The 26,893-nt window shown below is 47.4% G+C and overlaps 1 protein-coding gene across 2 annotated transcripts in view; it reads right to left on the reverse strand.

Moving 5' to 3' along the window:
* The window catches only part of IL17D (interleukin 17D), a 31,180-nt gene that overhangs the window by 4,095 nt on the left and 192 nt on the right, over positions 1-26,893 (reverse strand). The window contains exon 1 of one of the 2 annotated variants that reach the window (XR_009595262.1): positions 635-26,254. Coding sequence is in view for 1 of the 2 variants with exons in the window: in XM_027973673.3 (XP_027829474.1) it covers positions 26,230-26,525 (296 nt within the window). In the remaining variant the exon portion in view is untranslated. Of the gene's footprint in view, positions 1-634; positions 26,526-26,893 lie in introns of those variants that run through there. The other variant, XM_027973673.3, reaches the window with a different exon arrangement.

The raw sequence follows: 26,893 nt of genomic DNA on the forward strand, positions 1-26,893 counted from the left end.
CCACAATGAGATGTCACCTACATCTGAAAGAATAGCGGTCATCAGAAAGACAAGAAATAAGTATTGCTGAGGACACAGAGAAAAGGGAAGCTTTGTGTACACTTGATGGGAGTGTAAATTGGTGCAGACACTCTAGAAAATAATAGAGATTCCTCAAAAAAGTAACAACAGAACTACTATATAATAGAGCAATTCCACTGCTGGGTATTTATCCAAGGCAAACAAATCACCACCTTTAAAGACATGATCACTGCAGCATTATTTACAACGGCCAAGTCGTGGCAACAACCTAAGTGACCGCCAGTGGATGAATGGACAGAGAAATGTGGTGTACAATGGAATGTCGTTCAGCCATGAGCAAGAATGAAATTTTGCCATTTGCAACAACATGGATAGAACTTGAAGGCATTATGCTAAGTGAAGTCAGAGAGAGGACGATAAACACTATGTGATCTCATATGTGACATCTAAACAAAACAATCATAGATACAGAGAACTGACCAGGGTTTGCCAGGGCAGGGAGTAGAGGGTGGGCAAAATGGTACAGGGAGTCCACGGTACAGATTTCTGGTTATAAGTTGTGGGGATGTACAGTACAGCATGAGGACCAGCTAACATGCTGTGGCATACTTACGAGTTGCTAACAGTAAACTCTTAAGAGTCCCTTGGAGGTCAAACCAGTTAATCCTAAAGGAAAGAGAAAGTTGCTCAGTCGAGTCCAGTGGAATTCTGCAGGCCAGAATACTGGAGTGGCCTAGAGGAAAACATAGGCAAAACACTCTGACATAAATCACAGCAGGATCCTCTATGACCTACCTCCCAGAGTAATAGAAATAAAAGCAAAAATAAACAAATGGGACCTAATTAAACTTAAAAGCTTTTGCACAACAAAGGAAGCTATATAAACAAAGTGAAAAGACAGCCTTCAGAATGGGAGAAAATAATAGCAAACAAAGCAACTGACAAAGAATCTCAAAAATATATAAGCAGCTCATGCAGCTCAATACCAGAAAAATAAACGACCCAATCAAAAAATGGGCCAAAGAACTAAACAGACACTTCTCCAAAGAAGACATACAGATGGCTAACAAACACATGAAAAGATGCTCAACATCACTCATTATCAGAGAAATACAAATCAAGACCACAGAGAGGTACCATTTCACACCAGTCAGAATGGCTGCGATCCAAAAGTCTACAAACAATAAATGCTGGAGAGGGTGTGGAGAAAAGGGAACCCTCTTACACTGTTGGTGGGAATGCAAACTAGTACAGCCACTATGGAGAACAGTGTGGAGATTCCTTTAAAAACTGGAAATAGAACTGCCATACGACCCAGCAATCCCACTGCTGGGCATACACACTGAGGAAACCAGAAGTGAAAGAGACACGTGTACCCCAGTGTTCATCGCAGCACTGTTTACAATAGCTAGGACATGGAAGCAACCTAGATGTCCATCCACAGACAAATGGATAAGAAAGGTGTGGTACATATACACAATGGAATATTACTGAGCTATTAAAAAGAATCAATCAGTTCTAATGAGGTGGATGAAACTGGAGCCTATTATACAGAGTGAAGTAAGTCAGAAAGAAAAACACCAATACAGTATACTAACGCATATATATGGAATTTAGAAAGATGGTAAAGATGACCCTGTATGCGAAAGAGCAAGAAACACAGAGATAAAGAACAGACTTTTGGACTCTGTGGGAGAAGGCGAGGGTGGGATGATTTGAGAGAACAGCATTGAAACATGTATATTACCATATGTGAAATAGATCGCCAGTCCAGATTTGAAGATGAAACCGGGCTCTCAGGGCTGGTGCGCTGGGACAACCCTGAGGGATGGGATGGGGAGGGAGGTGGGAGGGGGTTCAGGATGAGGACACATGTACATCCATGGCTGATTGATATCAATGTATGGCAAAAACCACTACAATACTGCAATGTAATTAGCCTCCAATTACAATTAATTAATTAAAATACTGGTGTGGGTAGCCTTTCCCTTCTCCAGGGGATCATCCCAACCCAGGGGTCAAAACCAGGTCTCCTGCATTGCAGGTGGATTCTTTACCTGCTTAGCCACAAGGGAAGCCCAAGAATACTGGAGTGGGTAGCCTATCCCTTCTCCAGCAGATCTTCCCGACCCAGGAATTAAACCAGGGTCTCCTGCATTGCAGGAGGATTCTTTACCAGCTCAACTACTAGGGAAGCCATCCTAAAGGAAATCAACCCTAAATATTCATTGGAAGGACTGATGCTGAAGCCCCAATCCTTTGGCCACCTGATGGGAAGAGCTGACTCATTGGAAAAGACCCTGATGCTGGGAAAGACTGAGAGGAGGAGGAGGCAACAGAGGATGCGATGGTTGGCTAGCATCAACAATTCAATGGACATGAGTTTGAGCAGACTCTAGGAGATACTGATTTATCATGGTGATCATTTTGTTACACATGCAGATACTGAATCATTATACTGTACAACTGTAACTAACACAACCTGTCGATTGTATCTCAACAAACTAAGAACCTGAGCAGAGAGACCAAGTGCCAGAGCATTGCTGACCTGGTTTACACCTCCAGATTGGCCGGGTGCAGTGAGGAACCGAGTCCCAATTAACAAGTGTTTCCATTTGGATGAGAAATTATATGATTGCTTAAAAAAACATCAAACCCTTAGAGAGGGACATTCAACAAAACAACACTCCAGTGTTGTTTCAAAGTGTCACAAAGTGCCACGACAGACAAAGGATGGAGGGACTGTCACAGACTGAGGGCCCTGAGCTGCCCCAAGGCAGTAAAGAGGCACCGACAGGACCCTCGGCCAGTCACAGGCCAGAGCACGGCACCACCTTCACACACGTCCTCATCGTGCTGAGCGGTGATGCCGACATCTGGGCAGGGGCACGGGACGTGCCCCTTGTGCTGGTTTCACAGGTTCTTCTGTTACTTTGAAATTATTTCAAACCATAGGATTAAATACTAAGAGAAAACATTTCTAAGTTTTAGAAATATGAGACAATCAAGAAAATCTGAACCAGACTATTTGAAGGTATTAAGGAAGTATTCACTTTGAGGTATATTAATGGTACTGTGGTTTTGTTAAGAGTCCTTACCTTTTAGAGAAACTACCAAACTTGCGAGTGTGCATGCACGTGCACACGCACACCACCCCCCCCCCCACCCCCGTGCCTCTGAACCTGACCCTGTCAGCCAGGGGTCAGGACACACCCGCGAAGGCCCTGACGGAGGCCCAGCGGCGAGGTGAGGACAGAACCGCTGGGAGGGAGCAGCACACCTGGGGGAATGGCCGTGCGTGTGTGGGTGCACATGTGTGTGCAGTGAGTGGGGCAGCGACCTGTAAGAAATCTGTGAGGTAGCAGGAACCCTGAAGCCCAGAGCAGAGTCTGGAGTTCCAGCCCTGGGAGCCACGAGGGGCTGTGAGTGGCAGACAGGCTCAGGGCGACACGGGGGCGCTCAGGCAGTGTGAACACCACCACGGGAGGGCCAGAACCGGCCTGGCAGAGAGGCCGTGCACAGCCTCCGCATTTGTGACCTGAGTCTGACCTCAGGGCACAAAGATCCCTTTTGTGGCTGGGGTTTGTCTTTCGACACAGGTGACAGTCCCCATGTCACTGGCTAGTGGGCCTGATGGCTGCCTGGATGCAGCAACGGGTCAGAAGCCTCATCCAACTAAAACTATCCACCCCTCTCCCACCAGTCAGCCTTGGGGACGCGCTGGCCAAGGTGCTTGGACAAGACCCCCGCCCATCATGCAGCATCTGGGTTCACGGCCAGGGTTTCTCTCAAAACACAGAGGTGCTGCCAAGGGAGGGGGCGCCATGCATCCGTGCCATGGCACCCAGCACGGGGGGGCCTGTGGGGACCACAGCGGGGGAGGGGAGGGACCCAGATGCCTCAGGACACAGGACAGATGCATGTTCAGGCCGATCCCCCACCCAACCTCCTGCTTTAAGATCCCGGAAAGACTCTCAACTGGAGCACTTTGTGAAGAACACTGCCATCAAGAGCCACCAGAGGGGTTGTCCCTGTCACCAACAAGGACACACCACGGAGCGGCCCTGCGTGCGTGCCCGACTAGGGGAATGGGAACCGGGCCAGGTCTCTTCTGCTGGGACCCACATGTGAAGCTTGGCCGGAGGCAGTGACAGCTGGCCGGCTTAATCCAGGAACAAAGACCGTGAGGGGGGGATGGAAACCGAGCCCAGAGGAATGTGGGTGACGGCAGGGCCAGGAAAAGCCGCTGGGCCCCGGGCGGTAGGAAACAATTTGAAGCAGCTCACGAGGACGGTGAGCAGGTCGAGGACAGAGCTGCCGAGTTGGTGCACAAACCCACCCTCCCTCTTTGCAAAACACAAACTAGTCCATGAACAACAGAGGCTGTGGTTCGTCTCTTCCACGTCAGTCTCAAGACCCCAGACCCCAAAGCCAGGAAGAAGTGGGGAAAGGCCCTCCGCCACAAGCACTGGAGGAAGTGGCCTCAACAGCCCGGGGTCCCCAGATCCCAAGGTCAACAGACTTTCTTAAAGGGGCGGCCTGGAATGAGGGTCCTGAACCTACAATTTCATTCCGACCTGGTTACCAACCAGCAACAGGGGCACGTCACCCCCACTGATTCTCAGCAAAGTGGAGGTCCCCCAGCTTCCTGAAGGCAAGACTGATAAAGTGACATTTTTATCAATGTTTTCTGCTTAAAAAAGATGGCTGTAATCCCGAGGTTACAAGGTATCAGAGACTCTGCCCAAAGTAATCTGTCAAGTCAGTACAGTCCTTGTCAATTTCTCTTAAAACTTGGCAAGCTGACCCTAAAATTCACACAGACAGAAAAGGCCCAGAATAGTCTAGACCATCGTGGGGAAGGACAGGGGGACCTCCCACTAGCTGTCAAGATAACAGCTGGTAACAGCAGTGGCCCTTGGGCAAGTTTAAGGGGGAATGGTCCCTTAAGGAATGGTCTCCTTCACGGGTACAGTTGAGGCAGAAACCAGGCTTCCAAACTGGTTTCCAGAATCACATGGTGATGTGGGGCCTGTGACAGCCCCAAACTCACCCTTCACCCCACACCCAGGAGCTCAGCCCTCTGGCCACCAGGAGGCCCAGGACAGAAGCCCCTCCAGCTAGGCTGTAGCCCCAGGCACCTCAGAGGTGGGGAGCGTTTTCTGATACACTTCCATCTCAGTATGCCCCCCACCACCCGCTGGGACACACTGGCTGAGGAGTCTAACTAGAGCTCAAGGCCACTGCTAACCCAGCATGGACGGAGTGGCGCTGAGACTGCCAGACACAGCCAGGCGGTTGAGCCCTCCCCAGGGCTTGGAGCTCAGCCCAGGGCCAGGCCTGAAAGCCCCCTAGACAATCCTGCCCAGCCCAGCGGAGGGCTCCAGGCCCAGGTCTGAGGCCACGAAGCACCGAGACGGGGTCTGTGGTTCCCTGTGGAACAGGCCCCACAGCTGGAGAGAGGGAAGGGGATGACCTCAGCAGAAGACCTCAGCACCGGCACTTAGGCCAAGCCAGACAGGCCTTCGACATGGCCCTGCCTGACAGGAACCTGGGTGGTGCATCCCAGGGGAGGGCAGCGGGCCTGACCCGCTCAGACCCCGAGGCCACCCCTTGGGAGCACCTGGCCCCATGCCGGTGAGGACAGCCAGGGTCAGTCACCCCAGGCCGAGGCCACTGCGCTGCCATTCTGAAGCTGAGCCAGACCCACGGGGTCCTCTGCCCTCCAGGCTGGTCCCCATTCCCACCCCTGCAGGGGGACCCGAGGCCCCCCGGGGCTCAGCCCCACCACCGGGGGTCTTGGAAAGGGTGAACCCACTGAGGCCACAGCAGACGCGCCCACCTGGAGGTCAGGGAAGAGCCCGGAGACGCTGGAGGATCAAGCGCTGCCCAGGGACAGAAGGGGCAGGGTGAGCCAGAAGTCCCTGGCCCTCTCCTCCCTCAGGGCAGATGCCACACATTCTGGGCGGCCAGCAGGTCTCTTCAAAGGAAAACAGAACTCTTGCCACAGAGGCTCCAGGGAAGCAGCAGAATCTGGGGTCGGAGCCATGTTCTTGCACTGTCCCTGGGGTGAGCGGGCAGGCCAGCCCCTCATGTGAGGAGCTTCTGGAAGGTTACCGTCTCCCTGACCTCGTCAGCTGGAGGCAGCACACGCACCACCCTCCTCCAAGCCTCACCAGGCAGCTCAGGAAGATGGATGCCAAGAGCTTGTCCACCCTCTGCCCGCCCAGCCCCGTGTTGGCCTGAAGAGCACAGACACTGTATCCAGATGTCCTTCCAAGAAAACCACATAGAGCAAGACCCAGCAGTCAGAGAAGACAACCTTTAAGGCACAACACTCTCACCCCGTGACAAGGCTCCCAATGACACTTGTATTTTAACTCTCAAACAGTGGTGGCTGCAGCCAAGCCTGCTGTGTTCTGAGAAGCTTAGAGAAAAAGAAAAACGATACAGGACCTTGACTTATTAAAGTCATTTATCTGTAAAAATATGCGGGGGAGACACGCCAACATTTAACAAGCAGCTTTCAACAATGAGCTTGTCCTTTCTCTACCTCAGAGTCTGACGATGCCCACCCCCCCACCCCCATGTGTCACATGCTGGAGGCCACTCACCTGGCCCTCTTCTCCCTCCCTCCCTGCCCTTCGTAACAGAAAGGACTTAGCACCTGCGACAATGTGCAGACAAGACACAGACCCCCATGAGGGCTGAAAGCTTCCTTTCTAAGTCATTAGGACAGTGAAGCAGCCCCAGGTGGCAGTGAACTTGCTAAGGGGACAGAGACATGGCTCCTCAAGTTCAAAGACGCAAGGCTGAGAGCGGGTGGGCCGGTGCTGCCCCCCAGCGGCCACCCCTGGGAGCCCTGCTCCTGCCCATGGGCACCTGGGTCCTCAGTGCCTGAACACAGGTCTGACCCTGCACTAGGGGAGGGAGGTCATAGAGACAAAGCTAGGCAGGGAGACTAAGAAGGGGGAGGGCTGTCTCCAGCGTCAGGCTCTTCACCTCTCTACTTGTCTAATTAATATTCTTTTACCGGGACTTCCCTGGTGATCCAGTGGCTAAGACTCCATGCTCCCAGTGCAGGGGACCTGGGTTCAATCCCTGGTCGAACTAGACTCCACACACCACTACTAAGACCCTGCACAGCCAAATAAATATGAAAATAAAAAAATATTCTTTACAATTCTTTTACAATGAATAAAAAATGATGTCCAGGGCATAGCCCTGGGCAGTGGATTCCACGAGGGGGCACTGCGAGGAGGGCGGCTGACATGGGGTCGGGGGTGGGGGTTGGGGGGGGGGAGCGCAGAGAGCCTGATTCAACCTCCTGAAACCGACATCACCAAACACCCACCGAGGGGCTCATGGGAATGAGGGGGACCCCTGTGGGCACCCTGCTGGCCTGGCTGGGACAGGGCAGACTCCCTCCACAAGCTGTTGCTGCTCCACCCCTGCTCCCCAGTTACCTGCACAGAGTTTGGGGTGCAGAGAGCAGAGCCAACTGAGTTCTCTTGGGAAAATGCCACTTCGCCGCTGCCCCCTAACCCCAGGACGCCCGTGCAGGTCCCCCAGGTAGGCTCATCCCCACCGCCCCACAGATCAGGCGGCTCCCACCCCTCCCATCAGGTCCTCAGCCTCCCCTGCTGGTCCGCTCCCCTCCTCCCTGTCCTGTTGCTTTCTCCCTCCGTTTATTCCTGAGCTGCTGCTGCGATCCATGGCTTGTCGCTTAAAGGTCCAGGAGGAATCAACAAAGAAAAGTAGCAAAGCCTAAAAATATAAACCCCAAAGGAAAGTTATCTTTAGACTACTACCCAAAATTGAGGAATATAAACAAGTAAACATCACACAACGTGTTGGAGGGTATTTATCTTTGGGGAGTCAATATAGCAATGTGTATCTTTAAACCCTAATAAACCTGTGTTCTTACAATAGGTTCCTTAACATGTCAGTGTAGCTTAAAAATATCTATTGAGCAACCACACTGATTTTATTTTTGTCATATTTGTTTCTAAGCTTAAGAGAAATAAACAGGATGCCACAAAGTAAATGAGAAAATATTTTTCTATTCTGGAGGCTGAATGTTGCTTTTCTAAGAGCCCATGGGTGGGGGAACAGTGGCCTCTGCACCTGTGTCCTAGCTGGGCCCCCCGCCCCGCACACCCAGGCTATGGGTTCCAGGGGTCTGACCTCCGTGCAGCCTGTGAGAGCACACGGTTCCCTCCAAGCCAAGGCTCTTGGGAAATGGGCGGCTGTCATGACTCACTGAAGCTCCATTTCTCCAGTATCTGCTCTTTCCTCATGACTGGTAAATTTCCCTTTCTGCTTTCCACTGTAAAATTCAGATGCTTTGCCCAACCCACACCCCTTTTTTTGGAGCTTGGCCACAATAGTGGAGCAGGAAGACCACGAGCTCATATCCTCTCACAGAAACACCAAAATGACAAACATTTACAGAGCAACTACTGATAATATAGACCAGAACCTACCAGGAAAGATGCTCTATGACTGAAGATAATGACACTCAGGCTATACACAGAAGCAAGATACTATACATAGAAAATCCTAAAGACACTACCAGAAAACTACTAGACTCTGTGAATTTGGTCAAGTGTCAGGATACAGGGCTTCCCAGGTGACTCAATGGTAATAAATTGGCCTGCCAACGGAAGAGATGCAGGTTCAATCCCTGGGTTGGGAATATCCCACATGCCTCGGGGCCACAACTCCTGAGTCTGTGCTCCAGAGCCTGGGAACCACAGCTACTAAGCCTATGCACCCTAGAGCCCTCGCTCCGCAACAAGAGAAGCCACGACAATAAGAAGCCCACACACTGCAACTACGGAGGAGCCCCATCGTCACAGCTGGAGAAAAAGCCTGGGCAGCAATGAAAACCCAGCACAACCAAAATTTTACAAAATAATAAATAAAAAAATTTTTAAGTTTCAGGATACAAAATATACATTCCTATACTCTAGATGGGGAAACAATGGAAACGGTGACAGACTACTTTGGGGGGCTCCAAAATCACTGCAGATGGTGACTGCAGCCATGAAATTAAAAGACACTTGTTCCTTGGAAGAAAAGCCATGACAAATCTAGAGAGCATATGAACAAGCAGACATATTTTGCCAACAAAGCTCCACCTAGTCAGAGCTATGGTTTCTCCAATAGTCATGTATGGATGTGAGATAGTTGGACTATAAAGAAAGCTGAGTACCAAAGAATTGATGCTTTTGAACTGTGGTGTTGAAGAAGACTCTTGAGAGTCCCTTGGACTGCAAGGAGATCAAACCCGTCAATCCTACAGGAAATCAGTCCTGAATATTCATTGGAAGGACTGATACTAAAGCTCCAATACTATGGTCACCTGATGCAAAGAACTGACTCATTAGAAAAGACCCTGATGCTGGGAAAGATTGAAGGCAGGAGAAGGGGACAACAGAGGAAGAGATGGTTGGATGGCATCACCAACTCAATGGACATGAGTTTGAGCAAGCTCCAGGAGTTCGTGATGGACAAGGAAGCCTGGCATGCTGCAGTCCATGGGGCTGCTAAGAGTCAGACACGGCTGAGCAACTGAACTGACTGATACTCTAACTAAACAAAAGATCAGAAAGAGAAATTCAAGAAACAATCCCATTTACCATCTCATCAAAAAAGAATAAAATACCTAGGAGTAAACCTACCTAAGGAGGCAAAAAACCTGTACTCTGAAAACTATACAATGCTGATGAAGGAAACAAAAGATGATACAAACAGATGGAAAGATAGAACATGTTCTTGATTGGAAGAATATTTTTTATATAACTGTACTATCTACCCAAGGCAATACAGAGATTCAATGCAATCTGTATCAAATTACCAATGGCATTTTTCATAGAACTGGAACAAGAAATTTTTAAAGTTCACATGGAAATACAAAAAAATCTCACTCTTGAGAAAGAAAAACAAAGCTATAATAATCACATTCCCTGACTTCAGACTATACTACAAAGCTACTGTAATCAAAACAGTATGGTATTGGCACAAAAACAGACATATAGCTCAATGGAACAGGGCAGAGAACCCAGAAACAGACCCACACACCTATGATCAACTCATCTACAACAAAGGAGGCAAGAATACACAATGGTGAAAAGACAGTCCGTTCAATAAGCACTTCTGGGAAAGCATGTAAAAGAATTAAATTAGAACATTCTCTAATTCCATAGACAAAAATACATTCAAAATGGATTATTAAGTATCTAAATGTGTCTGACTCTGCAGCCCCATGGACTGCAGCCCACCAGGCTCCTCTGTCCATGGGATTCTCCAGGCAAGAATACTGGAGTAGGTTGCCATTTCCTTCTCCAGGGGATCTTCCCAACCCAGGGATCGAACCCAGGTCTCCCACATTGCAGGCAGACGCTTTAGCCTCTGAGCCACCAGGGAAGCCCCCAAATGTAAGGCCAGATACTATAAAACTCATAGAGGAAAACACAAGAAAAACACTCTTTGACATAAATCACAGCAATTTCTTTTTGAATCCATCTCCTAGAGTAATGAAAATAGTAACAAAAATAAACAAAAGGGACCTAGTTAAATTTAAAAGCTTATACACAGCAAAGGAAGCAATAAACAACCCACAGAATGGGGGAAGATATTTGCAAACAATGCAACAAACAAGGGATTAATCTCCAAAATATACAAACATCTCAGGTGGCTCCCCTTCATGGATCACAGCCTTGTCGTGATGAAGGGGCTTATGTAACTAAATGAAGCTTTGAGCCATGCCATGCAGGGCCACCTAAGATGGATGGGTCACGGTGGAGAGTTCTGACAGACTCGGTGGAAAGTTCACTGGAGAAGGGAATGGCAAACCACTCCAGTATACTAGCCATGAGAACACCATGAACTGTGTAAAAAGGCAAAAAGGTACGACACCAAAAGATGGTCAGGAGGCATCCAACGTACTACTGGGGAAGAGGGGAGGACAACCACTAATAACTTCAAAAAGAATGAAGCAGCTGGGCCAAAGCAGAAATGATGCTCAGCTGTGGATGTGTTGATGCTGTAAAGAACAGTATTGCACTGGAACCTGGAATGTCAGGTCTATGGATCAAGGTAAACTGGACATGGTCAAGCAGGAGATGGCAAGAGTAAACATTAAGATCTTAGGAATCAGCGAACTAATATGGACTGGAATGGGTGAATTTAATACAGATGACCATTAATCTACTACTGTGGGCAAGAATCCCTTAGAAGAAATGGAGTAGCCCTCATAATCAACAAAAGAGTCCAAAATTCAGTATTTGGGTTCAACCTTACAAATGACAGAATGATCTCAATTTGTGTCCAAGGTAAACCATTCAACATCACAGTAATCCAAGTCTATGCCCCAGTCACTAATGCAAAGCAGCTGAAGTTGAACGGTTCTATGAAGATCTACAAGACCTTCTAGAACTAACACCAAAAAAAGATGCTGGAGTGCAAAAGTAGAGAGTCAAGAAATACCTGGAGTAACAGGCAAGTTTGGCCTTGGGAGTACAAAAGGAAGCAGGGCAAAGGCTAACAGGATTCTGCCAAGGGAATGCACTGATCATGGCAAACACTCTTTTTCAACAACACAAAAGATGACTTTACACACAGCCATCACTAGATGGTCAATACCAAAATGAGACTGATTACAGTTAGCAAAAATAAGACCTGGAGTTGACTGTGACTCTTATCATCAGCTTCTCACAGCAAAACCACTAGGGAAACCCACTAAGCCAGTCAGGTACAACTTAAATCAAATCCCCTATGAATATGCAGTGGAGACAGCAAATAGATTCAAGGGATTAGATTTAGTAAACAGAATGCCTGAAGAACTATGGGCAGAGGTCCATGACACTGTATAGGAGGCAGCAAACAAAACCATCCCAAAGAGAAAAGACGCAAGAAGGCAAAGTGGTTCTCTGAGGCCTTACAAATAGAGGAGAGAAGAGAAGCAAAAAGCAAGGGAGAAAGGGAATAGTATACTCAGCTAAATGCAGAGTTCCAGAGAACAGCAAGAAGAGACAAGGCGGCCTTCTTCAGTGCAAAAAAATAGAAGGAAACAATAGAAAGTGTAAGACTAAAGAGGTCTTCAAGAAAACCGGAACTGTTAAAGGAACATTACATCCAAAGACAGGCACAGTAAGGGACAGAAACGGTAAAGACCTAATAGAGGCAGAAGTGATCAAGAGATGGAAAGAATACACAGAAGAACTATACAAAAAAAAGATCTTAATGACCAGAATAACCACCATGGTGTAGTCTCTCACTTGGAACCAGACATTCTGGAGTGTGAAGTCAAGTAGGCCTTAGGAAGCACTGCTGCCAATAAAGCTAGTGGAGGTGACGGCATTCCAGAAGAGGTATTTAAAATCCTAAAAGATGATGCCATTAAAGTGCTGCACTCAATATGCCAGCAAATTTGGAAAACCCGGAAGTGGCCACAGGACTGCAAAAGGTCAGTCCTCATCCCAGTTCCCAAGAAGGGCAGTACTAAATAATGGTCAAACCACTGGACAACTGCACTCATCTCCCATGCTAGTAAGGTAATGCTCAAAACTTCCAGATGTTCAAGCTGCGTTTAGAAAAGGCAGAGGAACCAGGGATCAAACTGCCAACATTCGCTGGATCATGGAGAAAGCAAGGGAATTCCAGAAAACATCTACCTCTGTTTCATTGACTACGCTAAAGCCTTTGACTGTGTGGATCAAAACAAACTGGAAAACTCTTAAAGAGACGGGAGTATCAGGCCATCTTACCTGTGTCCTGAGAAACCTGTATGCAGGTCGGGAAGCAACAGTTAGAACTCTGTATGGAACAACTGACTGGTTCAGGACTGAGAAAGGAGTACAAAGCTGTTTATTGTCACCCTGCTTGTTTAACTTATACACAGAGCACATCATGTGAAATGCTGGGCTGGATGAGTTACAAGCTAGAATCAAGATTGCCAGGAGAAATATCAACCACCTCAGATATATGGATGATACCACTTTAACCGCAGAAGCGATTAGGAACTAAAAAGAGCCTCTTGATGCAGGTGAAGAAGAGTGAAAAAGCTGGCTTAAAACTCAGTATTAAAAAAACTAAGATCACGGCATCCAGTCCCATCACTTCATGGCAGATAGAAGGGGAAAAGGAGGAAGCAGTGACAGATTTCCTCTGCTTGGGCTCTAAAATCACTGCAGACCTAAGATTACTTCAGACAGCAGCCCTGAAGTTACAAGACGATTGCTTCTCAGCAGGAAATCTACGAGAAACATAGACACTGTGTTAAAAAGCAGAAACATCACTTCGCCAACAAAAGTCCATATAGTCAAAGCTATGGTTTTCCAGTGGTCATGAATGGATGTGAGAGCTAGACAATAAAGACAGCAAAGCACTGAAGAAATGATTATTTCGAACTGTGGTGCTGGAAAAGATTCTTGAGCATTCCTTGGAATCAAGGAGATCAAACAAGTCAGTCTTAAAGGAAATCAACCCTGAATACTCTTTGCAAGGGCTGATGCTGAAGCTCCAATACTTTGGCCACCTGATGCAAAAAGCTGACTCACTGGAAAAGACCCTGATGCTGGGAAAGATTGAGGGCAGGAGGAGGAGGGCGATAGAGGATGAGATGGTTGGATGGGATCACTGATTCAATAGACATGAATTTCAGCAAACTCCAGGAGATGTTGAGGCACAGGGAAGTCTGGCATGCTGTAGTTTATGGGGTTGCAAAGAGTTGGACATGTAACTTGGTGACTGAACAATAGATAGCTCACTATCAAAAAAATGAACAATCCAACCAAAAAATAAGCAGATCTACACAGACATTTCTCCAAAGAAAACATACAGACAGCTTAAAAAGCACATTAAAAAATGCTCAACATCACTAATTATTCAATTCAGTTCAGTCGCTCGTCATGTCCGACTCTTTGTGACCCCATGGACTGCAGCACACCAGGCTTCCCTGTCAATCATCAACGCCCGGAGCTTGCTCAAGCTCATGTCCATCGAGCTGGAGACGCTATGCAACCATCTCATCCTCTGTCATCCCCTTCTCCTCCCGCCTTCAATCTTTCCCAGCTTCAGGAGCATCAGGAATTATTTTCTAATAATAACTAATTATTAACAAAATGCAAGTTAAAACTTCAATGAGATCTCATACTGGTCAGAATGGTCATCATCAAAAAAACCTAAAAATAGTAAATGCTGGAGAGGGTGTGAAGAGGAGGGAACCCTCCTATACTGTTTGTGGGAATGTAAACTGGTGCAGCCACTGTGGTGAACAGTATGGAGATTCCTTAAAAAACTAAAAACAGACCTACCATATGACTCAGCAATCCCACTCCTGGGCACATATCTGGAGAAAAACATAATTCAAAAGGATACATGCACCCCAGTGTTCATAGTGGCACTATTTACAACAGCCAGGACATAGGAGCAACCCAGATGTCCATCAACAGATGAATGGATAAAGGTGACGTAGCACATATATACAATGGAATATTACTCAGTCAGAAAGAAAGAATAAATAATGCCATTTACAGCAACATGGATGGATCTAGAGATTGTCATATTGAGTGAAGTCAGACAGAGAAAGACAAATATGATATCACTTATATGTGGAATCTTAAACAAAAAAAGGTAGAAATGAACTTATTTACAAAACAAAAGGAGAGTCATGGATGTAGACAACAAACTTATGGTTACCAGAGGGAAAGGGTAGGGGGACAAATTGGGAAATTGAGGTTGACGTGTACATGCTACTACATGTAAAATGGGCAACAAGGACCCAGGACCTACTGTACGATACAGGGAACCCTACTCAGTACTCTGTAAGAGCCTAAATAGGAAAAGAATCTGAGAAAGAACTGATAAATGTATATACATATATAAGTGAATCACTCTGCTGTACACAGACTAACACAACACTGTTAAACCAACCACATGCTAATATGGAAAAGGTTCAGATGCTTTGCCCACCACTGCCCCACTCCAGCTTTTTCAGGAGCTTGGCCGTGATGGTGGAGCAGGAAGACCCCAAGCTCACGTCCTCTCACAGGCACACCAAAATGACAAATACTTACAGAGCAGCTATTGATAACACAAACCAGAACCTACCAGGGAAGACCTTCTACAACTAAAGATGTAAAGAAGGAACAACGGTGACACAAGCCGGAAGGGCTGAGTCACAGCAGAGCCAAGCCCCACGTCCCTTGGGAGCAGGGGGTGAGCAACCCACAAACGGGGGGACAACTACATTGCAGAGGTTCCCCCACTCAAGGAACAAGAGGTCTGAGCCCATTCCGGGCTCCCCAGCCTGGGGATCCTGCGCCAGGAAGATGCGCGCCTGAAACGTTTGGCTTTAAAGGCCAGTAGGGCTTACATCAGGCCATCCCTGAGGGCCCGGGGCAGGAGCAGTAATCTGAGAGAAGCCTGGGTCAGCCCCCCAGCTGATCCTGGTGAGTCTCCCAGGATGCTGGAGACTGAAGCTCCTGGGGGCCACAGTCACAGGCATGGTCATTCCTTGGAGCGCCTTCCACCATGTGGACAATGGTGCTGGCACACGCCACCGTGGATCCCCTCCAGTGTGTCACCTGGCCCTGCCCTGGCCACCACCTGAGGCGCCAGTACCAGGACTCCTCAAGCAGAAACGCATCCCCACCTACCAGCAGACGGGCTGTCCTAAGACCCCTAGGTCCACAGCCCCCCTAGACTCACCAGTGAGCCGGCAACCAAGCCCAGAACCCCTGGACCTGGCCATGCCCTCAGGACAGTGCCAGTCATCAGTGGGCTGACACCAGCTCTAGGGTCCTAGGGCCTGGCAGCCAAGGAGCCCAGGACCCAGCCCCCCAAACCCTGGGCCCCCGCCAGCCCCAGGACCATGGAAGGCCCAAGGTCTGCTGTGGCAGGACACAGCCCACCCAATGCCAGCCCTGAGATGCCTGGGCCCCTCAGCCAGCTGCCCCACGCAGGCTGGCACCAGCCCAGGTCCCTAGGGCCTGGCACCATTGATCTGGGACCTGGCTCCACCCATCACTAAGCCAGCACTTGCCCCAGGCCCCACCCCAGGCTCCAGTCCCCCCTCCACCCCCAAGCCACCAGGAGCTCTACACATCTTGGACCCCTCAGCAAGTCCCCCAGGATCCAAATCACTCATCATCAGGCCGGCACTGGCTCTGGGACACCCTGCAACCTGTAGCAGCTGTGTTAAGATCCCAGCCCCGTCCCCCAGCAGCTGACACAAGATCCAGAAACACTGGCCCCAGAGCAGCCCACCCTGGAATTGCTCCCCGCCAACCCTGCCATGGGCCAGCACTGTCCCTGGGACCCCCAGGCCCTGTAGCCATTCTCCTTGTGACCAGCCCACAGTGGCCAGCAGCCTCCACACAAGACGAGGCCTAGTACCAGAGTCAACTGTACCAGGGCCACAAAATGCCTCCCAGACTACCCATGGCGGTCAGCCCACCACAACAGAAAGACACAGGCAGCCCACCTAGGGTTTACTACAACATACGGCTCTGGTGACCAGAGGGGACCTATGTGCTACAAGAGGCCACTTCTCCAAGGTCAGGACACACAACCAACCCACCAGATACATGGAAATAAAAACAGCTAACTAGGCAAAACGAGGCAACAGAGGAACATGTTCCAAGGCAAGGAACAAGTTAAGAACCCAGAAGCACTAGGTGAAATGGAGGCAGGCAGTCTACTTAATAAAGATTTCAAGGGGGGACTTCCCTGGTGGTCCAGTGGTTAAGAATCCACCTGCCAATGCAGGGGACATGAGTTCAATCCCTGGTCAGGGAACCAAGATCCCACATGCCATGCAGTGCGACCAAAAAACAACAAAGGAGAAGAAATTTAAAAATACCCGGATACAAATGAAAACAAAAGGCCAATGATTCAAAATTGATGGCATGCAGCAAAAACAGTTCTAAAAAATAAGACAGGACACCACAAAACTCTAAGAAGAGAATACAGGCAAAACATTATCTGACATAAATCTTGCCAATGTGTTCTTAGGTTGGTCCACCAAGGCAACAGAAATAAAAGCAAAAATAAACAAATGGGACCTAATCAAACTTACAAGGTTTTACTTTTAAAATCCTTTTTCATTTTAAAAAGCTTTTAAATGAAAAGACTACCTACAAAAAGACTGGGAGAAAATATTTGCAAATAATGCAACCAATAAGGGTTTAATTTCCAAAACACACAAACAGCTCATACAACTCAATAACAGAAAACCAAAATACCCAATTTAAAAAGTGGGCAGAACACCTTAAAAAGGCATTTTCCCAAAAAAGATATACAGAAGGCCAAAAGGTACATAAGAGATGCTCAATATTGATTACTAGAGAAATAAAATCAAAACCACTCAGACCAGTCAGAATGGACATTATTAAAAAGCCTATGAATAACAAATGCTAGGGAGGATGTGGAAAAAATGGAACCCTCCTACACTGTTGGTGGGAATGTAAACTGGTGCAGCCACTGTGGAGAACAGTATGGAGGTTCCTTAAAACACTAAAAAATAGAGCTATCATATGACCCAGCAATCCCACTCCTGGGCATATATCTCGAAAAGACAAAAACTCCAATTCTAAAAGATACGTGCACCCCAATGCTCACTGCAGCACTATTTGTAACAGCCAGGACATGGAAGCAACACAGATGTCCATCCACAGAGGAGTGGATAAAGAAGATGTGGTACATATGTACAATGGAATACTACTCAGCCACGAAAAACAATGAAATAATGTCGTTTGTAGCAACATGAATGGACCAAGAGGCAATCATACTAAGTCAAGTCAGACAGAAAAACAAATACCATATGATACCACTAAAATGTGGAATCCAAAATGTCACACAAATGAATTTATTTACAAAACAGAAAGACTCCCAGACACAGAAAATAAACCTGCAGTTAACAAAAGAGAAAGGGGGAGGACAGGTTAGGAGTTTGGTATTAGTAGATACACACTACAGCATATAAAATGTATAAAAACATGGCCCTACACTACAGCACAGGAACTATATTCAATATCCATAATAAAACACAATGGAGAAGAATATGAAAATATATATATACACACACACTGCTGCTAAGTCACTTCAGTCGTGTCCAACTCTGTGCGACCCCATAGACGGAAGCCCACGAGGCTCCCCCGTCCCTGAGATTCTCCAGGCAAGAACACTGTGGAGTGGGTTGCCATTTCCTTCTCCAATGCATGAAAGTGAAAAGTGAAAGTGAAGATGCTCAGTTGTGTCCAACTCTTCGCGACCCCATGGACTGCAGCCTACCAGGCTCCTCCGTCCATGGGATATTCCAGGCAAGAGCACTGGAGTGGGTTGCCATTGCTTTCTAGAGTTACACTGTTAGAATCGTTGATCATATATTGAACTATACATTTGATCAACTACTTCAAGTCTAGTCATCATTTCCATTGAAGGCTCAGTCATATACTTGGCAATACAAGAAATAATAATCTTGTGAAACAAGCAAAATGCAAATGGTATAGTTAATAACATTAGTGGAATTAAAAGTAAATATTTTAGCCATGAACCTCCCACATTTTTTTTTTTTTAAGATTGTCAAGACTAGGGAATGGGCCACTTAGAGCAAAAATCTGATTTTTTATGTGGTTCAAATGTTTTATACATGTATATCTGAATCACTTTGCTATACACCAGAAGCCAACACAGCATTGTAATCAAAACTACACTTCAATTAAAAATGAAAAAAGGAGCTTCTCTGGTAGTCCAACTGGTTAAGAATCTGCCTTGCAATGCAAGGGACACTGGTTCAATTCCTGGTCCAAGAAGATCCCACATGCCTTGGGGCAACTGAGCTCATGTGCCACAATTAATGAGCCCAAGCTCTGGAGCCCAAGAACTGCAACTCTTGAAGCCCATGTGCCTATGATCTACAACAAGAGACGCCACTGCAATAAGAAGCCTTCACACCACAACCAGAGAGCAGCCCCTGCTTGCTGCAGCTGACAGCTGGAGAAAGCCTTCATGCAGCAACAAAAGGCCAGCACAACCAAAAATAAAAAAAATAAATATTAAATTAAAAAAAATACCTAAGGGCATTTGAACAAAAAGTATGAAGACTATTTCAATAAATATTTTTTTAAAATTAAATAAAAAACAGTCTTAGGAGGGAAGTTTATAGTGATACACACTCAAGAAACAAGAAAACTCTCAAACAACCTAACCTTGTACCTAAATGAACTAGAAAAAGAACAAAACCCAAAGTTAGTAGAAGAAAAGATAAAATCAGAGCAGAAATAAATGACATTGAGACAAAAAAATAAGAAAATAAAAAGATCAATAAAACTAAGAGTTGGTTCTTTGAAAAGATAAAGTTGATAAGTCTTTATCCAGTGTCATCTAAAGAGATTTTGGTTAAAACCAAAAATGAAAAAGAAAAAGTTACAATTGATACCACAGAAATACAAAGGATCAAAAAAGACTATTACAAACAACTATATATCAATAAAATAGCAAAACTAGAAGAAATGGACAAATTCCTAGAAATGTACAATCTCCCAAGACTTAACAAGGAAGAAACAGAAAATATGAACAGACCAATTACCAGTAATCAAATTGAATCAATAACTTTAAAAAACACCCAACAAACAAAAGTGCAGAATCAGATGGCTTCATGGGTGAATTCCAGCAAACATTTACAGAAGAGTTGATCATTCTGAAGACTATTTAAAAAAAAAAAAACAAGAAGGAAGAATGCATCTGAACTCATTCTACAATGCCAGAATCATCTTGATACTAAAACTAGACAAGGATATCACACAAAAAAGAAAATTACAGGTCAACATCACTTGATGAACACATGCAAAAATCCTCACTGATTCCAATTACCACACTGATTCCAATAATACACTAAAAGGACCATACACCATGATCAAGTAGGATTTATCCCAGGGATGCAAGGATTTTTCCAGTATCAATAAATCAATCAGTGTGATACACCATACTGACCAACTGAAGAATAAAAACGATATGATCATTTCAATAGATGCAGGAAAAAGCTTTGGATAAAATTCAAAATCCACTTATGATTAAAAAAAAAAAAAACCAACTCTCCGGTCCTGGGTATAGAGGGAACATACCTCCACATATACTGAGAAAAATGGAGCTGGAAGAATCATACTCCCTGACTTCAGACTATACTACAAAGCTACAGAAGTCAAAAAAGTATGGTGCTGGCACAAAAAAAGACATATTAGCTAAGACAGGATAGAAAGCCCAGAAATAAACCCACATACTTATGATCAACTAATCTACAACAAAGGAGGCAAGAATAAACAATGAAAAAATGATAGTCTCTTCAGTAAGTGCTGGGAAAACTGGACAGCTGCATATAAAAGAATGAAATCAGAACATTCTCTAACCTCATACACAAAAATAAGCTCAAAATGGATTAAAGACCTAAATGTAAGGCTGGATACTATAAAATTCTTAAGAGAAAAACTTAGGCAGAACACTCTTTGACATAAACTGCAGCAAGATCTTTTTGAATCCACCTCCTAGAGTAGTGGACATTAAAACAAAAACAAATAAATGGGACCAAATTAAACTTTAAAAGCTTTTGCACAGCAAAGGAAACCATAAACAAAATGAAAAGACAACCCATTGAATGGGAGAAAATATTTGCAAATGATGTGACCAACCAGGTCTACCTTCAAAATGCACAAACAGTTCAGGCAGCTCAATATCAAAAAAGAAAAAAAAAATGAGCAGAAGATCTAAATGGACATTTCTCCAAAGAAGACATACAGATGGGCAAAAAGCACATTAAAAAATGCTCAACATCACTACTTTTTAGAGAAATGCAAATCAAAACTACAATGAGGTACCACCTCACGCTCCTGAGAACAGCCATCAGTAAAAAAAAGTCAACCAACAATAAACGCTAGAGAAGACATGGAGAGAAGGGAACACTCCTACACTGCTGGAGGGAATGCAAACTGGTGCAGCCACTATGGAAAGCAGTATGCAGGAAATAGCTAACATCTGACGCTGCAATCCCACTCCTGGGCATATGTCCTGTCAAAACACATAACTTGAAATAATACACGCACCCCAGTGTTCACTGCAGCACTATTTACAATAGCTAAAACATGAAAGCAACCTAAATGTCCATCAGCAGATGAATGGGTAAAGATGTGGTACATATATACAATGGAATATTACTCAAACACAAAAGAGAATGAAATAAAGCTATTTGCAGCAACATGGATGAACCTAGAGATTATTATACTAAGTGAAGTAAGACAGAGAGAGACAAATATATGATAGCCCGTATATGGGGAAATCTATAAAAATGTAAAATGAACTTATTTACAAAACAGAGAGTCGCAGATGTAGAAAACAACCTATGGTTACCAGGGGGAAAGTGGGAGGATATATGTGTGTGTGTGTACACACACACACACACCTGAATCATTTTATGGTATACCTGGAGCACTACACTGTAAACTAACTATACTTCAATTAAAAAATAAAATAAAAATAAATAAAACTCTCCCCTCTAAAACAGAGAGTTGATTTTCTAAAAAATGTGGAAAAGTAAAATTCAAGACAGAAAGAAAGAAAACAAGAATGCCCACTCTCACTACTTTTATTCAACATACTATTGGAAGTCCTAGCCACAGCAATCAGAAGAAAAAGAAATAAAAGGGATCCAAATTGGAAAGGAAGAAAAACTGTCACTGTTTGCAGATGACATGATACTATACATAGAAAATCCTAAAGATGCCACCAGAAAACTGCTACAGCTCATAAATGAATTCAGTAAACTTGTAGACAACAAAATTAATATAGAGAAATCCATTGTATTTCTATACATTCACAACAAAAGGTCAGGCAGAACACTGACATAAATCCTAGTGATGTTTTTTCAATTCTTTTCTTAAGACAAAGGAAATGAAAGCAAAAATAAATTAACAGGCTTTTGCACAGCAAAGAAAACTAATGACAAAGTGAAAAGTCAATCTACTGAATAGAAGATATTTGCAACTGTTAAAACCAATAAAGAGTTACTATCAAAAATATACAAACAACTCATACAACTCAATATAAAAAAAATTTTTTTAAAGGGCAGAAGACTTGAATATACATTTTTCCAAAGAAGATATATAGATGACCAACAAGCACATAAAAAGATGCTCAACACTGCTAATCAGGGAAATGCAAATCAAAACCACAAAGAGCTATCACCTCATACCTGTCAGAATGGCTATCATCAAAAAGATCACAAAAATCAAATGGTGGTGAGGATGTGGAGAAAAAGGAACCCTTGTATATTATAGGTGGGACTGTAAATTGGTGCATCCTCTATGGAAAATTGTGCACGTTCCTCAAAAAACCAATAAGGCTTCACTGTTGGCTCAGTGGTAAACAATGGTGGTAAACTGGTGTCAAACAAGAGACACTAGTTTGATCCCTGGTCCAGGAAAGTCCCCTATGCCTCACAACCACTGAGCCCATGCACCACAGCAACTGAGCCTATGTTCTAGAGCCTGGGGAGCCGCAATCACTGAAGCCCATGTGCCCTAGAGCCTGTACTCTGCAACAAGAGAAGTCACCACAATGAGAAACCTGTGTTTCAGTGCAAACTGAAACTAGAGAGTAGCCCCGGTTCGCTACAACTACAGAAAAAAGCCTGCACAGCAACGGAGGCCCAGAACAGCCAAAAATAAATAAATTATTTTTAAAAAACTAGAACTGTTACACCATATGATCCAGCAATTCCACTCCTGGATATAAATCCAGAAAAAATGAAAAAAAGATACATGCACCCCAAAATTCATAGCAACGTTGTTTACAATAGCCAAGACTTGGAAGCAACCCAGGTGTCCATCAACAAGCAAATGGATAAAGACACGGTAAATATATATAACGGAATATTGAAGGTGAAGGTGAAGTCGCTCAATCGTGTGCGACTCTTTGCAACCCGGTGGTGCACTGTAGCCTACCAGGCTTCTCCGTCCATGGGATTCTCCAGGCAAGAATACTGGAGTGGGTTACCAATTCCTTCTCCAGGGGATCTTCCCAACCCAGGGATCGAACCCGGGTCTCCCGCATTGGAGGCAGACGCTTTAACCTCTGAGCCACCAGGGAAGCCCTGAGGGAATATTAGCCACAGAAAAAGAATGAAATTTTGCCACTTGCAGAATTGTGGACAGATCTGGAGGGTATTATTCAGAAAAAGACACTGTTACCCTTTTGTATGTGGCATCTTAAAAAAACAGAAAAGAAGCAATAAAACAAAACAGAAACAGATACAGAGAGCAAACTAGTGGCTGGTTGCCAATGGGGAGAGGAAATCATGGAAGGACAGGGTAGGGATTTAAAACTATCATCGTTACTCCCCAACTCTCTTCCATGGCAGCTGGACCAGTCACACCGACACTGGGTTGGGAGACCCTCTCCCCTCACACACCTGCAGCCCCACCTGATGAATGCCCCACCAGGAACGGTCTCCCGGGACAACACTACACCTGAAAGCAAGGCCTGTCTAGGACAGTCCATGGCCTCTGTCATCCTTTCACCACATCTTTTTCTTGATTTGTAAGCACTCTTTATAAAACAAGCTCTTTGTCACATGGATTTTGTACCATATTTTCTTCCAGTTTGCCGCTGTATTTTTTTTTCAATTTTGCCAAGAAGAAATGGCATATAATTATGCAATTAAATGTATCGATCTCCTCTTTTGTGACTTTGGGGGTCTCTTGTGTATGTCCTTTGTTGCTCAGTCATGTCCAACTCTTTGCCACTCTGTGGACTGCAGCCCAACAGGCTCCTCTGTTCATGGGATTCTCCAGCCAAGAATACTGGACACGGTTGCCATTCCCTCCTTCAGGGGATCTTGCAGACCCAAGGATGGAAGCCAGGTCTCCGGTACTGGCTGGCAGATTCACCATCACCTAGCAACCAGGGAAGCCCATTGGGGGTCTGGAAACGACTAAACAGGCCTTCTCCACTCAAGAGTATGAATATAACTGACCGCTCTTTATGTGTTTTTGTGGTTTTATTCTTCACACTTAAGTCTTTGAGTCATCTGGAACTCATTTTCATACAGGGGTGAGATCCAATTGCATCTTTTCCAAGCTGGTTACCCAGTCCCAACACCATTTATCAAATGACCTGTCTCTCCCTTAAAGACACTGAAAGCTACCTTATAGTCCAAGTTTCTATTTCAAAGCCTACCTTATTCACATCAAGTGGTCCTTTCTGTGCCTTTCTGGTCTGGCGAGTAGTGGCTTCATCCAGTTCCCTTTGTTCTAGCCTTAAACACCACTCTGAGTCTGAGCTGACTCCACACAGGTAAGGCCACTATTCTGCTCAAGACCTGCAGGGCAAGGATACCTAAGAAGCCACCCCGCCATCCACAGCTTAGAATAGGTTCCTGGCTGCCACGTGCATGACTTTTTCTAATCTTCCCAGAAACTCAGGAGGTTGGGAGGTGATCCAAGGGCGGGGCAGAGAGGGGTCCCCCAGCAGCCAGCCACCGGCAGCCCAGGCTCCGCCCAGAAGCCAACCCCCTGCAGAGGGTGGGGCCGGCTGCCATGTGCTCAGGAGATGCACTCTCACCAGCCTGGAGACAGTGAAAACCACGCAGGTGTAACTCCTGCTCCTTGGCAGCACCCCGGACACTGGCTGCTGTTCTCAACAATCATCTCTCCCCTCCGAGGCCTCCCTCTCTGTGCCCGGGACTCCCCTGGGGAGACAGGGCCTCGGTCTCCACACACACACCCTCATGCCCCCACCCCTGTCTCAGGGATGAGAACCACCAGGCCCAGCTCTGAAAACTCATCTCCTTGCAAACAAGCTGTTCCTCGTGCTGCTGCTAGAAGACACTGCAAGACAGATGCGTGGCAAACATGGCCCTCATGGTCCCATGGTCCCCGGGCGTCAGCTGGCCTGGGAAGCAGCTACCCGCCTGCAGAGAGGAGTGTGTTGTCCACGATGACACACGGCACACAAAGCGTGTACAAGAGGCTACAGGAAGAGGGGCCAGGTAAGAGCCCACCCTCTGGGGCCCTGGGCATGGTGGGAGGAGGAGGGAAGGCAGAGACCAACGCCAGGATGAGTCCCAAGAGGATCAGAATGAGCAGAAAAGGGGAGCAAGGGGAGGCGGGAAGGTGGGGCAGAGACCAGGGAAGCAGCCTAGGGTTCTTTATGGGTTTCCTGCACACAAACCCCAGTGTGGATGTCTGCTCCTGAGCCCCTACCTCCTGCAATAACCATCCCCCACACAATCCGGTCAGTTTCACTTCCTGAAGCAACAGCTGTTGAAATTGGTCCTGCCCTCATCTCCTCTACACCCCAGTTCGAGTGTCCGTGTTCTCTTCCAGTTTACCCTGCTTGAGGACAGCTTCCTTGATTGATAAACACCCTCAAGGATAAATGTCAACTTTGCAACCCTGCAAAAGTCAAACCCAGGCCTGTGCTCCCACCACACACATGCACACCCGCACAAGCACACATACACACAGGCCTGGGTCCCTCACTCTCCTCCTTTCCTCCGGGTCACCCCTTCCCTTTCTCGAGGCTTCGGAGCGAAGGCTCCCACCTTCTGCAGTCTATCAGCTCCTTGACACGGGGCTGGCGGGGAAAGAAGGGGACAGTCACACGCGTGCTGAGGACACTCCAGCCACACTGGCCCTGTCTGCACGCTGCTCCTTTCCTCCAAGATGACCGACCTCTTGAGAAACCACGGAAAGATTCCCAACCTCCAAAGTGCCCGGCGCCGCGCGCACCGTCACCCCGCCAACCACGGCATGCTCAGCTCCACTCTCTTCCCGCCTCGGTTACTCTCTGGTGACCCCCACCGCCCCTCCCGTCGGCCACGGGCAGGAAGACTCAGAAGATGCATTACTGAGACCCAGTGTCCAGCTGTCTCTGGAAGGGCACAGGCACCCGGAAAACATCTGCAAGACCCACACGGGCCGCCGGTGCAAAGCCCTGTAACAAAAGCCCACCCGGCTCGGTCCCCCGTGGATTCCACTTAACCACGTACCTGGCAAAGAGCAGGTGCTCAAGAAACCCTGGGGCGTCTGGCAGAACGACGAGTTCCCCGGAGGACGCGGTCCCCTCGGAGGAAGGTGCAGGGCTTCTGCGAGAAGGCCTGCTCCGGGTCCGGGCCCCTGGCGCCCCCCGCCCTTCCGGCGCCCCGCTCACCTGTAGGCCCAGGGCGACACGCTGCGCAGGTTGGTGGGCGGCCGGAAGCGGCGGTCGGCGGGCCTGCCCCCGGCCGGGCAGCTGGCGTTGCGCGCCTGCTCGCGCGGGCCCAGCTGCAGCGTGTGGTGGAAGGCGCCGAGCACGCCGGCCGCCAGTCGCCCGTACAGCTGTTCCAGGAGCTCCTCGGGCCGGTCCGCGCAGCCCCGCGCCCGTGCTGGCCGCCGGCCCGCCTTCGGGGCGCCCCCCGCCCGGCCCGGCGACAGCGCCAGCAGGACACCAGCAACCAACGCCCAGACCTGCGGGACAGGCCGCGCTCAACGCCGCGCGCAGGAGGGGCCCGCACCCTCGGCCTCCCGCGCCCCTCGCCCCGTTCCCCGCCCCGCGCCCTCCACCTCTGGGGCCCCGTCCCGCGCCCCACCCCTGGGTCCCGCGCCCCACCCCTGGGCCCCGCGCCCCCGCCTGGAGAATGGGTGCGGACCACGCCGGGCCCCGCGCGCCCTCCCCGCCCGTGCGCCGCCCTCGGGGACCCCGCGGCCCTGCCCCGCGCCGGCCCACGCGCCCCCCGCCACCGCCGCCCCGAGCCGGGGTCCGCGCGGGGCGCGGGTGTGCGGTGCGCGTGTGCGTGTGCCGGCCGGGCTGCTGCGCCGCGGGCTGCGAGTGCCTG

Source organism: Ovis aries, chromosome 10 (assembly GCF_016772045.2).
Source record: "Ovis aries strain OAR_USU_Benz2616 breed Rambouillet chromosome 10, ARS-UI_Ramb_v3.0, whole genome shotgun sequence".
Taxonomy (NCBI): Eukaryota; Metazoa; Chordata; class Mammalia; order Artiodactyla; family Bovidae; genus Ovis; species Ovis aries.